This window comes from Asterias amurensis, chromosome 17, assembly GCF_032118995.1.
Source record: "Asterias amurensis chromosome 17, ASM3211899v1".
In the NCBI taxonomy this organism is placed as follows: Eukaryota; Metazoa; Echinodermata; class Asteroidea; order Forcipulatida; family Asteriidae; genus Asterias; species Asterias amurensis.
Genome location: NC_092664.1, coordinates 8079135 through 8092643, shown reverse-complemented (window position 1 = coordinate 8092643; position 13509 = coordinate 8079135). Strand labels below are relative to the sequence as shown.

At 36.6% G+C, this 13509-nt stretch overlaps 1 protein-coding gene across 1 annotated transcript in view; it reads right to left on the bottom strand.

The window, feature by feature from the left end:
- LOC139949662 (germinal-center associated nuclear protein-like) overlaps window positions 1-13509 on the bottom strand; it is a 94406-nt gene that overhangs the window by 13308 nt on the left and 67589 nt on the right. The window contains exons 12-18 of the mRNA XM_071948119.1: window positions 12192-12305; window positions 9234-9399; window positions 8849-8998; window positions 7522-7785; window positions 1851-2092; window positions 695-880; window positions 116-319 (exon numbers count right to left, since the gene is read on the bottom strand). Of these exons, the coding sequence (XP_071804220.1) occupies window positions 116-319; window positions 695-880; window positions 1851-2092; window positions 7522-7785; window positions 8849-8998; window positions 9234-9399; window positions 12192-12305 (1326 nt within the window). The remainder of the gene's footprint in view (window positions 1-115; window positions 320-694; window positions 881-1850; window positions 2093-7521; window positions 7786-8848; window positions 8999-9233; window positions 9400-12191; window positions 12306-13509) is intronic.

Here is a 13509-nt window from a genome sequence, read left to right as displayed (position 1 = left end):
AATAATATTTCAAGAGAAGTCTTTCACCACTACCTTCTGTAAACCCTGTAAGTTATTTGTAAATCTGTGAACTTTTTATTTTTCTCTGTACCAATGGCTTTAAACCTACTCTCACCTCTGTAAGTATTTAGCTTGTTGTCCGAGTAGCACGTCTTTCTCAATCTCAGCGAGTCGCTGGTCACGTTGAGCGGTCTCCATCTGAATGAGCTCAGTTGACACTCGTTGACCTTCCTCGGCAATGACCTCCATGATGAGTTCTTGACTGATGTGAGCGATGGATCGCCTTATGCACTCAATCCTCAGCTGGCGTTCAATTTCACTGTCATTCAAACAAATTTTCACCAAGTGAGATTTTGAAGATTTCTTTGTGAAAATTACTCCCTGCTCTTTTTTTCTTTTAAGATACAAATCCAAACTTTCACTTAAAATGAAAGACCCATATTTAAAAAATAAAAGAAAAAGAAAGGAACTACAGATTTCAACAAACTAGGACAGTATGCTCAAAAGCACTGAACACCTTTAAACATTTTTTGAAGACCAACATTCCCAACATTACGTACAGTGCCTTTTAATAATTTGTTTCAAGTATTGCATACACTGATTTAATGATAAAACTAAACTAATATTCTTTAACACGATGCAAATACAACATCAATTCAATTTCACTCTTTTTGCACTATCAACTTCAACCAACCTCGTTGCTATGGTAACAGCCTCTCCCTTGACGACCGTTGCTAGAGTATCTTCGTGGATACCCAGCGCTATCCTCTTTTGTTGCTCTTTCCTCTCCATCAAAGCTTGTTGTTGTTGTTGTTGTTTTTGTTGCTGCTCTTGCTCTATTCTACGTCGTGTCATCTCCGCAAGTTGTGCTTCATGAAGTCTGACAAACAAGATTACAAGATTTCTTGCTTAAAGGCACTGGACACGCTTGATAGCCCAGGTCAAAATTCCAGTTGAACCTAGTTAACTGGGGTCAACTGGTTCAACTGGATAGTGACCAAACTCGTCCATTTTCCATATTAACCAACTGGTTTGGACTAGGTTTAACTGTGTTCAACTAGGTTGAAATTATAAACCAGTTGGTCTCTGTCCATTTTCCATATTAAACCAACTGGTTTTAATTGTGTTTAACTAGTTTATCAACTGGTTTCAACTAGTTCCAGTTAAACCCAGTTTAACTAGGTTCAACTGGAATTTCGACCTGGGAGTTGTCAAAAACCAGTATTCTCACTTGGTGTATTCCAACATATTCATAAAATAACAAACCTGTGACAATTTGGGCTCAATTGGTCTGCATTATTCATTCCTAGAAGCAAACACAGTTGGGGCGAACACACCTTTTCTGCTGCGGCCCCCAGGATATGGAACAGTCTTCCTAACAACATCAGACAATCACCTACAATACATATTTTTAAGAGGTCTCTCAAATGTCACTTGTTTACAATAGCTTACTCTATAACGGCAGGCCTGATACTTAGCAGAGGCAACGAAGGCGATTGCCTCCATGCCCCCTGGTCATTGCCTTGGTGCCATTGAAATGCTCCAGTACAAGTGTACGCTTTCCTCATAGGGTGCCCTATACCAAGGAGAAAATGCCTTGGTGCCCGTACCCTTTCAAAACAAAGATCCGTTGTAGAAAATGGCACCATATAAATGTTACAATTGATTGATTGATTGAAAACAAGGTTGCCCGTCGGTTTAACTATATGCATTATTCATACTCCGGTTTACAGGTCATCAATATTCATATCAGCTCATCACTATTCATGTCAGCTAGTGAATATGCATTAAAAAACAAAAATACAGGGTTTCTCTGTGTTACCTCCCCTCGCCCTCCACATCTGACCCACCTCTGTTTCTCCTCTTGAACTCTCAGCTCCTGAATCCTCTTCTCCTGCATTCTCTGCTCCTGCACGACCTCCTTGGCAATCTCTGGAACCATAGGAACGGACGCTCCTTCATACGCCTCGTCCAAGATGTCTGAGGAGCCACTCCGGATGTAATGGACCCAGTACAGTAGGCTGTTACTCAACTCCAGAGCCATCTCATCGATGACCTCAAGGAACATCCCTCGGGCGGCTTCTTTGATTTCCTTCAGAACAATCATTTAAACAAATTTTAAAAAAACTTGTTTTTTGCTTTTCAAACTGGCAGCATCTTAGAGACATATTGTGAAGGATAAGTGGTGAGCCATAGTCTAGTTTACTGAACTCGAAATCAGGTGGCTGAACCATCTAAGCTCAAACCTGTCAAACTCCTGGTTACTTATCTGAACTTGTTCACCATTATTCCCTACTCGGACTTTCTGACTGTCTCCACAGTCATTGCTCACAACTACAAGAGCTTAAATTGGTCGTCGAAGATGCAAGATAATAATACTCCCTTGCTCACAAATTTGTGAGCTTTCAGATGCTCGATTTCGAGACCGCATGTGTGAGGGCTCAAAATAAATTCGAATATTTTACTGAGAAATTAATTTTTTTCTCTCAAAAACTACGCTACTTTCGAGGGAGCCGTTGCTCATAATACTTTATACTAATAATAACACAGCACTTATAAGGCGTGCTTTATCTTTGAAAACATTCAAAGGCCCCGGTCTGAAAGGAACAAAAAACCCAAGTTCATAAAAAGGCCTGCTGGAAAAGATATGTTTTAAGATGCTGCTGAGAGAGTGAGGTATTGTGTGTTTCTCTGATGTGATGGGGTAAGCTGTTCCAGAGCCGCAGGGCAATACAGGAAAAGGCCCTGTCCCCATAGCTGGCCAAGCAGGTACGAGGAACAAAGAGCCCGTTGCCTGATGACCTCAGACCTGGTCTTACAGACCGGGGTTGCAGCATGGTTTGGAGGTAGACTGGGGCAGAACTGTGGAGTGTCTTGAAAGTGAGGAGCAATTTAAAATGAATTCTGAAATTGACTGGTGGAGTTTGTAGAGGATGGGAGTGATATGTTCAGACATTTTCGTGCCAGTCAGTAACCGCGCAGCAGCATACTATCAACAGCTCTCCATTGCTTGTTACCAAGTTTTTATGCTAACAATTGTTTTTAGTAATTACCAATAGTGTCCAGTGCATGTAATGGTATGGTAGGAAGGTGACTTTTACAACTTTTACAAGCATGGAAATTGGCAGCAATTGGGTAAAATATAATTGGATTTAGGGCACAACAGATTTGCCCTTTGAAAAAAGTTAGGTAAAATAACAGGCAATAGCAGCCATTTTCTCAATTTTGAAAATTGTTTTCTCATGACTTAAAGACACTGGACACTATTAGTAATTGTCAAAGACCAGTCTTCTCACTTGCTGTATCTCAACATATGCATAAAATAACAAACCTGTGAAAATTTGAGCTCAATTGGTCGTCAAAGAAAAAACAACCCTGTCACACAAAGTTGTGTGCTTTCAGATGCTTGATTTCGAGACCTCAAATTCTAAATCTGAGGTCTTGAAATCAAATTCGTGGAAAATTACTTCTTTCTCAAAAACAACTCCACTTCAGAGGGAGCCGTTTCTCACAATGTTTTATACCATCAACCTCTCCCCATTACTCGTTACCAAGTAAAGTTTTATGCTAATTATTATTTTGAGTAATTACCAATAGTGTCCACTGCCTTTAATATGATGTGATCAAAGGCACAATTCCCCAAATATTTCCCCTATCTGCCCCAAGCTACATTGTGTAGCCTTAGCAGAGTTACAATCATTCCCGGTTTTACTAAACAAATACCAAAAGTAATACGTCAGACATAAAAAATTACACCTTTATGCTTTATGAATTCACATATATGAATTTACCATTTTCTATAACTTTCAGGTAAATTCCTATCATCCATAGAAAGTTTAAGTCTAATTGATAGGTTTGTGACGTGTGAACTGTTCGGTTTCATACAAACAAGTGTACTCAACTTAAAGGTTTCAAAACATCCACACTATGAACCCAAGCGGGATTAACAGCAAGTCTGGGGCGATTATTTGTGGTCTGATTTACGGGGGAAAAATACATGGCACGACCATTCAAGTCTATCCGGTCTCTTGAACCTCAAAGTTTAGTACTTGCAGGTGCATTGAATGAGTTGTAATGACTTTTATGTATAAAATCAAAAATCCTGACAACAATTGTTTTACTTGAAAATATTGTCGTGGGCCAGCATGGCTCGAACTTGGAAGGAAAGCCTTAAGGCAGCTGGACTTGTACATGTAGTCCATTGTGCCGCCCAGCAGAGTTTTTAAAATTTTGTTCACTGTGCAGTGATCGGAGACACAGTTAATGATAAGGAGTATCAAATAATATTGAAGTTTTGATTTATTGCCCACCACTAAAATTGGTCTAGCTACAACCTTGATTGTTATATCAAAATTTTACCGGGAATTATCAGTGACAGTTCAAGGCTGTTAATTCCAAAGGGTTGATTAAAAAATAACCCATGTATGCATTGGGTAGCTCATGTTATTGAGTTGACCCAATTATTACCAGCAATGCAATAATGAGTCTCAATCACAATTTTATGGGCCTTAGGCAACATTCAATAGACCGAGAACAGCCACAACAATGAATTTCACACATAAAATGCCATGGAACCCAAGTTTCGACACTCCTGGGTCGACAGGTTTTTTTTTCCAGCTGCGCCAAGCAACTGGTTATTCTCTACCACTAGATCTTAGACCACATCTTTGTACCACAAAATACAAAACTCTTCTTCAAACTTATCTTATGTCACAGGTTTTCAAGGACTACTTTTGTTGAGTCTGTTTTCTTCCATTTGGATATGTGCGCATTACAAGTCTCTGTTATTCTTATTATGAATAATCCCACATGCGTCTATATGTACAATACAGAGGTGAGAGTCATTGCTGGCAGCAAATTGTGAAACAAGGACCCAGATTTTAGGAGGTATGTTGCAATACAGCTCTGACTACTGGCAACCTTCGGGCTTAGATTTCACTGAGCTATAGGACACTGTCCTCAGCACAAGAGAAGGAAAGCAAAGAGCAGGATTTCTTGGTACAGTGTGTAAATCCTGTGGTGTAGATATCACAAAGCATACAGAACAGGATGCTTTATATGTGGGGGAAAAAAAATCAAAAGAACCAGGCAGATATAAAAAGTCTGCATTCAGATAAAGGTAAACTATAAAATTTGAGCTCAATTGGTCGTCAAAGAAAAAACAACCCTGTCACACAAAGTTGTGTGCTTTCAGATGCTTGATTTCGAGACCTCAAATTCTAAATCTGAGGTCTTGAAATCAAATTCGTGGAAAATTACTTCTTTCTCAAAAACAACTCCACTTCAGAGGGAGCCGTTTCTCACAATGTTTTATACCATCAACCTCTCCCCATTACTCGTTACCAAGTAAAGTTTTATGCTAATTATTATTTTGAGTAATTACCAATAGTGTCCACTGCCTTTAATATGATGTGATCAAAGGCACAATTCCCCAAATATTTCCCCTATCTGCCCCAAGCTACATTGTGTAGCCTTAGCAGAGTTACAATCATTCCCGGTTTTACTAAAGAAATACCAAAAGTAATACGTCAGACATAAAAAATTACACCTTTATGCTTTATGAATTCACATATATGAATTTACCATTTTCTATAACTTTCAGGTAAATTCCTATCATCCATAGAAAGTTTAAGTCTAATTGATAGGTTTGTGACGTGTGAACTGTTCGGTTTCATACAAACAAGTGTATTCAACTTAAAGGTTTCAAAACATCAATACCATGAACCCAAGCGGGATTAACAGCAAGTCTGGGGCGATTATTTGTGGTCTGATTTATTGGAAAAATACATGGCACGGCCATTCAAGTCTATCCGGTCTCTTGAACCTCAAATTTTAGTACTTGCAGGTGCATTGAATGAGTTGTAATGACTTTTATGTATAAAATCAAAAATCCTGACAACAATTGTTTTACTTGAAAATATTGTCGTGGGCCAGCATGGCTCGAACTTGGGAGGAAAGACCACAAGGCAGCAGGGCTGGCAGTTAAAAAAACTACTGGACCAGGGGTCGATTTCACAAAGAGTTGGGACTAGTCCTTACCTAGGATTAGTCCTAGGAGATATTAAAAAACTTCAGGCTAATCCTAAGTTAACTCGTCCTAACTCGAGATAAGACTATAGTCTTAACTCTTTGTTAAATCCACCCCTGGCTTTGTTCAGGGAGATAAAGTAGAAACTGATTTTCGACTGTTGGCTGAACACCCAAGTACTGTGCAATTTGTTACATTATAGATTAAAACAAGTCTTTAAAAGTCTCTTGAAACTCTTGTTGAGAGAGTCAGCTTGGCAAGTATGAAGAGGCAAGTTATTCCATGTGTGCAATGAAGTTGAAAGCTCTTTCATAACAGAATTTTGTGGAAATAAGAGGGAAAGTGAAAGGCACAGCAAGACTTTGAAACGTGTTTTTTTAAAGGCACTGGACACCTTTGGTAATTGTCAAAAACCAGTATTCTCACTTGGTGTATCCCAACAAATGCATAAAATATCGGTGTAAATTTTTACTCAATTGTTCATCGAAATTTTAAAAAAATAATGATAATAATAAAAAACACCCTTGTGGCAAAAAGTTAGTGTGTTCTCAGTTGCCTAAAAAGGCTTTAGATTTGAGTGAAGTCTTCTAATATTTAAGTGAGAAATTACTTCTTTCTCAAAAACTACGTTACTTCAGAGGGAGCCGTTTCTCACAATGTTTTTAACTACCAACGGCTCTCCATTGCTCTTTACCATTGCTCTTGTAAAGTTTGTAATATTAATAATAATAATAATAATAATAAAAAAAAAACACAACACAAAGAAAAACAGACACAACAAAATTCGTCATTGAAAACCTGTGACATAAGATAAGTTTTGAGAAGAGACTTGAATTTTGTAGTACAAAGACAAGATCGAAGATTAAGTGGTAGAGAGTTCCAGATGCGTGGGGCGGCTGAAGAAAAAGACCTGTCACCCCATGAGTGTTGAGACTTGGGTTCAATGAGGAGTTTGGTATTTTGCCAAGCACTATGAACAAAATCCATTGTGCCGCCCAGCACAGATTTCAAAATATTTGTTCACTTGTGTATTGATCTGAGACACAGTTAATGATAAGAGATATTAAACGTCACAGAGTCAACCTATTGTATGACTCGACAAAATTGGAAAACCTTGACCCATTTCAGCAATAATGGCTCCAAAGTTGAACATTAATCGTTTTGTTGATCCACTCGCTCTTGGTGGCCCACCACTAAAATTGGTCTAGCTTCAACCCCGATTGTCATGTAAAAATTGCACGTGACTTTTCATTGAAAATTCAAGGCTGTTGATAACAAAGGGTTCAAAGTAACCCATGCATCATTTTCTCAGGTGAAGCATTGGGTGAAGCCCATGTTATTGAGTTGACCCAATTAAAAAAGGAAAAAATATCTTTGAGCTGAATACATTGTAAAGTGAAACATTGCAATGACTAAAAAAAAATAAAACTTTTGGGAAATTCCAGGTTTGCAAGTGACAAGTCCTTCAATAAAATTTGTTAAAAGTTCCTTACCACTTTAGAGTACGGCGTCTTGACCATCGACGCCTTTACCTCCGCAGGGACTGTAGAGGGCACTGTTGGCATCGAGGTCTCAGCGGCCTTGACGGGGCTTCCTGCCATTCTCTGATCCTTCTCAGGAATCAGCGCCTCTTGCTCATTGGTGGGTGCTGGCGTTGCCTTGGCAATGACAGTATATCCCTTATAGTTGCCATTCTCGTCGAAACTTGACATTGGATGATGAATGACCTCTGGGGGGAGGGGGCCACCGTTGACCACCTAGGAGGTAGAAAAAAGAATCTCTAGTTGAAGCTCAGACGGATATTTCAAAATCCTCATTAGAACTAGTTTTAATAAGAGTAATTGGTAATTACTCTAAATAATTATTATTTGTCGTCGTCAAAAACCCCTATTCAATTACGCACGTTTGTTAAACGAAAACCCTAAGCTTTCGTGTACAAAGCATATTGGTCCAGAACTCGGTTAGGAAACGAAGAAACAGACACTGCGCTGTGGTCCAGAATGTATATAGAAAAACAAGAAAAAGAGACTTGAGTAGACTCCTCTCAAGAAGTCACATACTGAATTGCATTTACCATAGAGAATTTTTAACAATAACATGGAAGTGACTGCATCCAGTTATGTTCAAACGCGTAGACTCATCTCAAGAAGTCACAACTCATGATAGGTACATACTGTATGGCATTTACCAAAGAGAATATTTGACAATAACATGGAAGCGACTGCATCCAATTATATTCAAATGAAGATTACGTGGCTAATTAATGAAGATTTTTAATTTTGTTTACATTTAGAGTAAAGCTTATGTTCTAAGCTTCAATTTGGTATATGATTTCACTCTTTTGAAGTTATGGTCTAGGAGATTAGGTTTAAAGAAAAAAACGTGTGCAATTGCTATGGGTTTTAGGCAGAAACAAAGAATAAGAAAAAAAATAAAAATCTTGACAGAAACAATACCTGTTTCGACGGTAGGTCGGAACAGCTAATGATAATAAGTTCTTATAAGCGCATTTTAGAATAACCGTATCAATGCGCTTTACATTAGTGCTCTGGTCATTGGGCCAACAACCCTCTAATCTTTCTCAGCTCCCTGGGGAGTATACAACCAGGTAAACTGTAGCGCTGCAAAGGTTTTTTTTTACAAATCAACCTCTATCCTCGCAGGTACCCATTTATACCCCTGGGTGAAGAGAAGCAATTATAGTTAAGTATCTTGCTCAAGGACACAAGTGTCACAACAGGGACCCGAACCCATTTTCTTCGCTCAGCAAACTTATCCTTGCTTCCTGAAATTTGGAACCAGTGAGAGATTTTTACTTACCTCCCCAATGGACATTGAATTCTTGACCTCAATGATGGAATGGGACCTCTCCACCACAGGGGTGATGTCAGGATGCTCAAAGGCTGAACGGCTGAAAGTCACGATGCCATCTTCAACGGTCAAGTTGTGCGACTGACAGAACTCCGAGGCCTACACAACAAGAAAAGTTTTATAGATGTCAAAATTTGCATCGGAATACAAAATATCATTTGGTTTGACCCTTGTACTTTTCCGAGTTCTTAGAAGAAAAAAACCACAGATACATTACTCGGGTGGGATTCAAACCCACTTTTTGGCCTCGGGAATAATGCAATGGTGGAAATTAGCAGGTAAGAGAGGGCATGCTGTGGTCTATGTCATTACGCAAAAAAGCTGAGTTTAATACCTGCGTGATGTCGTCAAACGCCAGGGATGTTGAGATGTTCACCATTGGGAAGTTTGAGCCTCTGGTACTGCTGAAGGTATAAGCCTTAATCATCACATCCAGAGCCAAGTTACGAACTTGCATGAAATAGCGATGCATTATACAGGCATTCAGATACGTCGCTGATCTGCAAACATAATAATAATAATAATAATAATAATAATAATGATGATGATGATGATAATGATAATGATAATGATAATGATAATGATAATGATAATGATAATGATAATGATAATGATAATGATAATGATAATGATAATGATAATGATAATGATAATGATAATGATAATGATAATGATAATGATAATGATAATGATAATGATAATGATAATGATAATGATAATGATAATGATAATGATAATGATAATGATAATGATAATGATAATGATAATGATAATGATAATGATAATGATAATGATAATGATAATGATAATGATAATGATAATGATAATGATAATGATAATGATAATGATAATGATAATGATAATGATAATGATAATGATAATGATAATGATAATGATAATGATAATGATAATGATAATGATAATGATAATGATAATGATAATGATAATGATAATGATAATGATAATGATAATGATAATGATAATGATAATGATAATGATAATGATAATGATAATGATAATGATAATGATAATGATAATGATAATGATAATGATAATGATAATGATAATGATAATGATAATGATAATGATAATGATAATGATAATGATAATGATAATGATAATGATAATGATAATGATAATGATAATGATAATGATAATGATAATGATAATGATAATGATAATGATAATGATAATGATAATGATAATGATAATGATAATGATAATGATAATGATAATGATAATGATAATGATAATGATAATGATAATGATAATGATAATGATAATGATAATGATAATGATAATGATAATGATAATGATAATGATAATGATAATGATAATGATAATGATAATGATAATGATAATGATAATGATAATGATAATGATAATGATAATGATAATGATAATGATAATGATAATGATAATGATAATGATAATGATAATGATAATGATAATGATAATGATAATGATAATGATAATGATAATGATAATGATAATGATAATGATAATGATAATGATAATGATAATGATAATGATAATGATAATGATAATGATAATGATAATGATAATGATAATGATAATGATAATGATAATGATAATGATAATGATAATGATAATGATAATGATAATGATAATGATAATGATAATGATAATGATAATGATAATGATAATGATAATGATAATGATAATGATAATGATAATGATAATGATAATGATAATGATAATGATAATGATAATGATAATGATAATGATAATGATAATGATAATGATAATGATAATGATAATGATAATGATAATGATAATGATAATGATAATGATAATGATAATGATAATGATAATGATAATGATAATGATAATGATAATGATAATGATAATGATAATGATAATGATAATGATGATGATGATAATAATAATAATAATAATAATAATAATAATATCGAAGTCTTATATAGCGCACGTATCTACCAAAAAAATTACTCAAGGCGCTGAGTATATACAAACTTTCAGAAAGATAGGTTAATGCAGTGATAAATTTTGACACCCAATTATTTAGCACCTTCTAAGGAATTACAAGGTGCTTCGGCGCACACAGCAGCCACAGCCAGGAACACCGGGGCGAACCCCTTCTCTTTTCGATAAGTGTACTGGGTTCTTTTACATGCGTTACACAACACATGGGACCAACAGCTTTATGTCCCATCCGAAGGACGAAGCAATGGTTAAGTGTCTTGCTTAAGGACACAAGTGTCACGGCTGGGGATTCAAACCCACACTCTGCTGATCAGAAACACCAGAGTTTGAATTCGGTGCTCTTATTCGCTCGGCCACGACACTTAAACATAAAAATAAAACAAACATATTCAAGAGGTTATAGTGTATGTTTATTAATATAGGACTCCTATATTAAGAGATGTTTGAAGCTTTGCATGGTGTGAAGGATAAGAATCAACTGTAAATAATAGCAAACTTGCGGATGCAACCATGTTTACCAAAAACTTGAGGGAGTGTTGGCTCCTGAAGACGAGCAGAGTATATCGTTCGAAACGTCAAGACCAAACCGGCTCATTTCAGAGCCAACACTCCCTCAAAAAAGTATTATTACACAGTTGTACCTACAGGTTCACTATTATTTATAGTTTATTTTGACTCCAATATTGATCAATATAGGACTCCTATATTAGATTTTTGACCCTCATGTGTCAGTAAATATAAGCAAAATACTGTACGGCACATGTTTAATAAATCATGTTCAATCAACTATTTAAGTTGGTGGAGTGGTTTCTTCCCAACTTTTTACCTTGGTTCGAATCTCACTTCGGATCACAGCTTTGCTCGTTGACTGAGTTTGCTGCCCCTACCTGATCGCATGCACTTATCTTGACATTCATTTGATTTATTGAACACGTGTCCTACTTTATGTCGTTCAAAAATCTAATATAGGAGTCCTATATTGATAAATATACAATGCTTATGGGACACTTTGTGATACAAGGTCGTATTATTGGGGACAAGTTTCTGTGTTTATTTTGTGTTTATTATGAAAAATGTATTAAATTTTTTTTTTATAAAACAAATAATAAATGCTTTTTGTTTGTGCTTATCGCAGACTATAATCACTCAGTAAAATTTGTCTGTTTTTCCATTTCACTCTGCTTTGCTTCATGAAATTGAATAGTCCAGATTTCGCTTCGTGATAATATTTTGTGACAATTTTCCTGTGGTTTTTAATGGTGTCTGGTAACCAGAAGTGAACCTATGATTGTTGCTGTGATTTGAAGTAATGTAGAAGCAGTACCTGACTAGTTTGAAGAACTTGACATAGTTGTTGCTGCTGATAGCTGAGAAGGCTTTCAGGGCAAACCTGACGGACTCGGAGTTCTTGACATCTTCTCTGTACTGTTGAGCTTGCCTGCAGAGGAGAAGAACAATTCGATTCAATAAACATTTATTTTCATGAAAGTAATATAGAGAAAAACAATGTTACTTAATGAGAGAATGCCAAAAGCTGTGATGTACAGCCAGCTCTCAGACAGCTTCAAGTAAAACATGGTTTATCTTTGTTATAGTTTAAAGAGCGATCATACACAGAGAATTAAACCTGAATGAGTTAAAACTGGCTTTTTAAAAAACGACTTTAATGTCCGAATGACCTAATATTCAAGTATTTTGTTTATGTTTACCCAGCTTTATCAGTTAAACATTTACTTTTGCAGTTTTTTAAAATGTCGAGTATAGGCACCTTAAGGGTACGTTCAGACATGGGGTTAAACTAGTCCTTAATCCAAAAGTGCTAAACTAACCCTGCGTGGGAACGCAATATTCTGGTCCGCGAGGGTTAACTTGACCCACTGAGCTGGGCTAAACTAAACCAAAAAAATTGGTGGACTAGCCTAACTTAGCCCAGGTTTTATGACCAACCCCCGCTGGGAACCGCTGCGAGGCCCAGTAAACCATCGTTGGAACGCAACTGACCTGCTACTTCCGGTCTATTTTAGCCCAAATGACCGCGGCAACAAAGGTGACGTCATTCCACGTGTATGGATGGATCGGCAGCGAGTGTTGGGTGGTGTCTGCATGAATCCATGGAGCTTAACTATAATATCTCCTTGCGTCTCTCCGCTACCTTCCCTTTATGTTACCATTAAGTGTTGGGGCCCCGGTATTCCCCTTCGCCGAAAATGTTTGAAATGGACGTCGCACGAAAACAAGTTCTCATTTTAAGTAGCACTATTTAGTTTTTAAATTCACTTCTTCTGTGCGCAACGCTACTTTATGCTTTGAAGAAAGTGACATCTAATCACAGCTAAGGTACACACAAGGGATCGACATTTAAGACCAAAGTTTGGGTTCGAAAACTAGGTTGTATCTGGTTCCTGTCCTTGACAACTTTACGTAACAGTTATACGAGTACCAGACTAATGTTGAATTGAAAAACAATTTTTAACGTAACATGAGAATGTGTGTAGGCTACGACTTCTAAATGACTAAGTTGTGATATATTTACAAAAGTTCACACTCGAAAATAATTTGAAGCTTTCAACAACAACGTGTAAATGTTTCGTTCATCGAGGGCAGTGCGGAACGGAAACTTCAGCGGGCACAATAGAATTGCG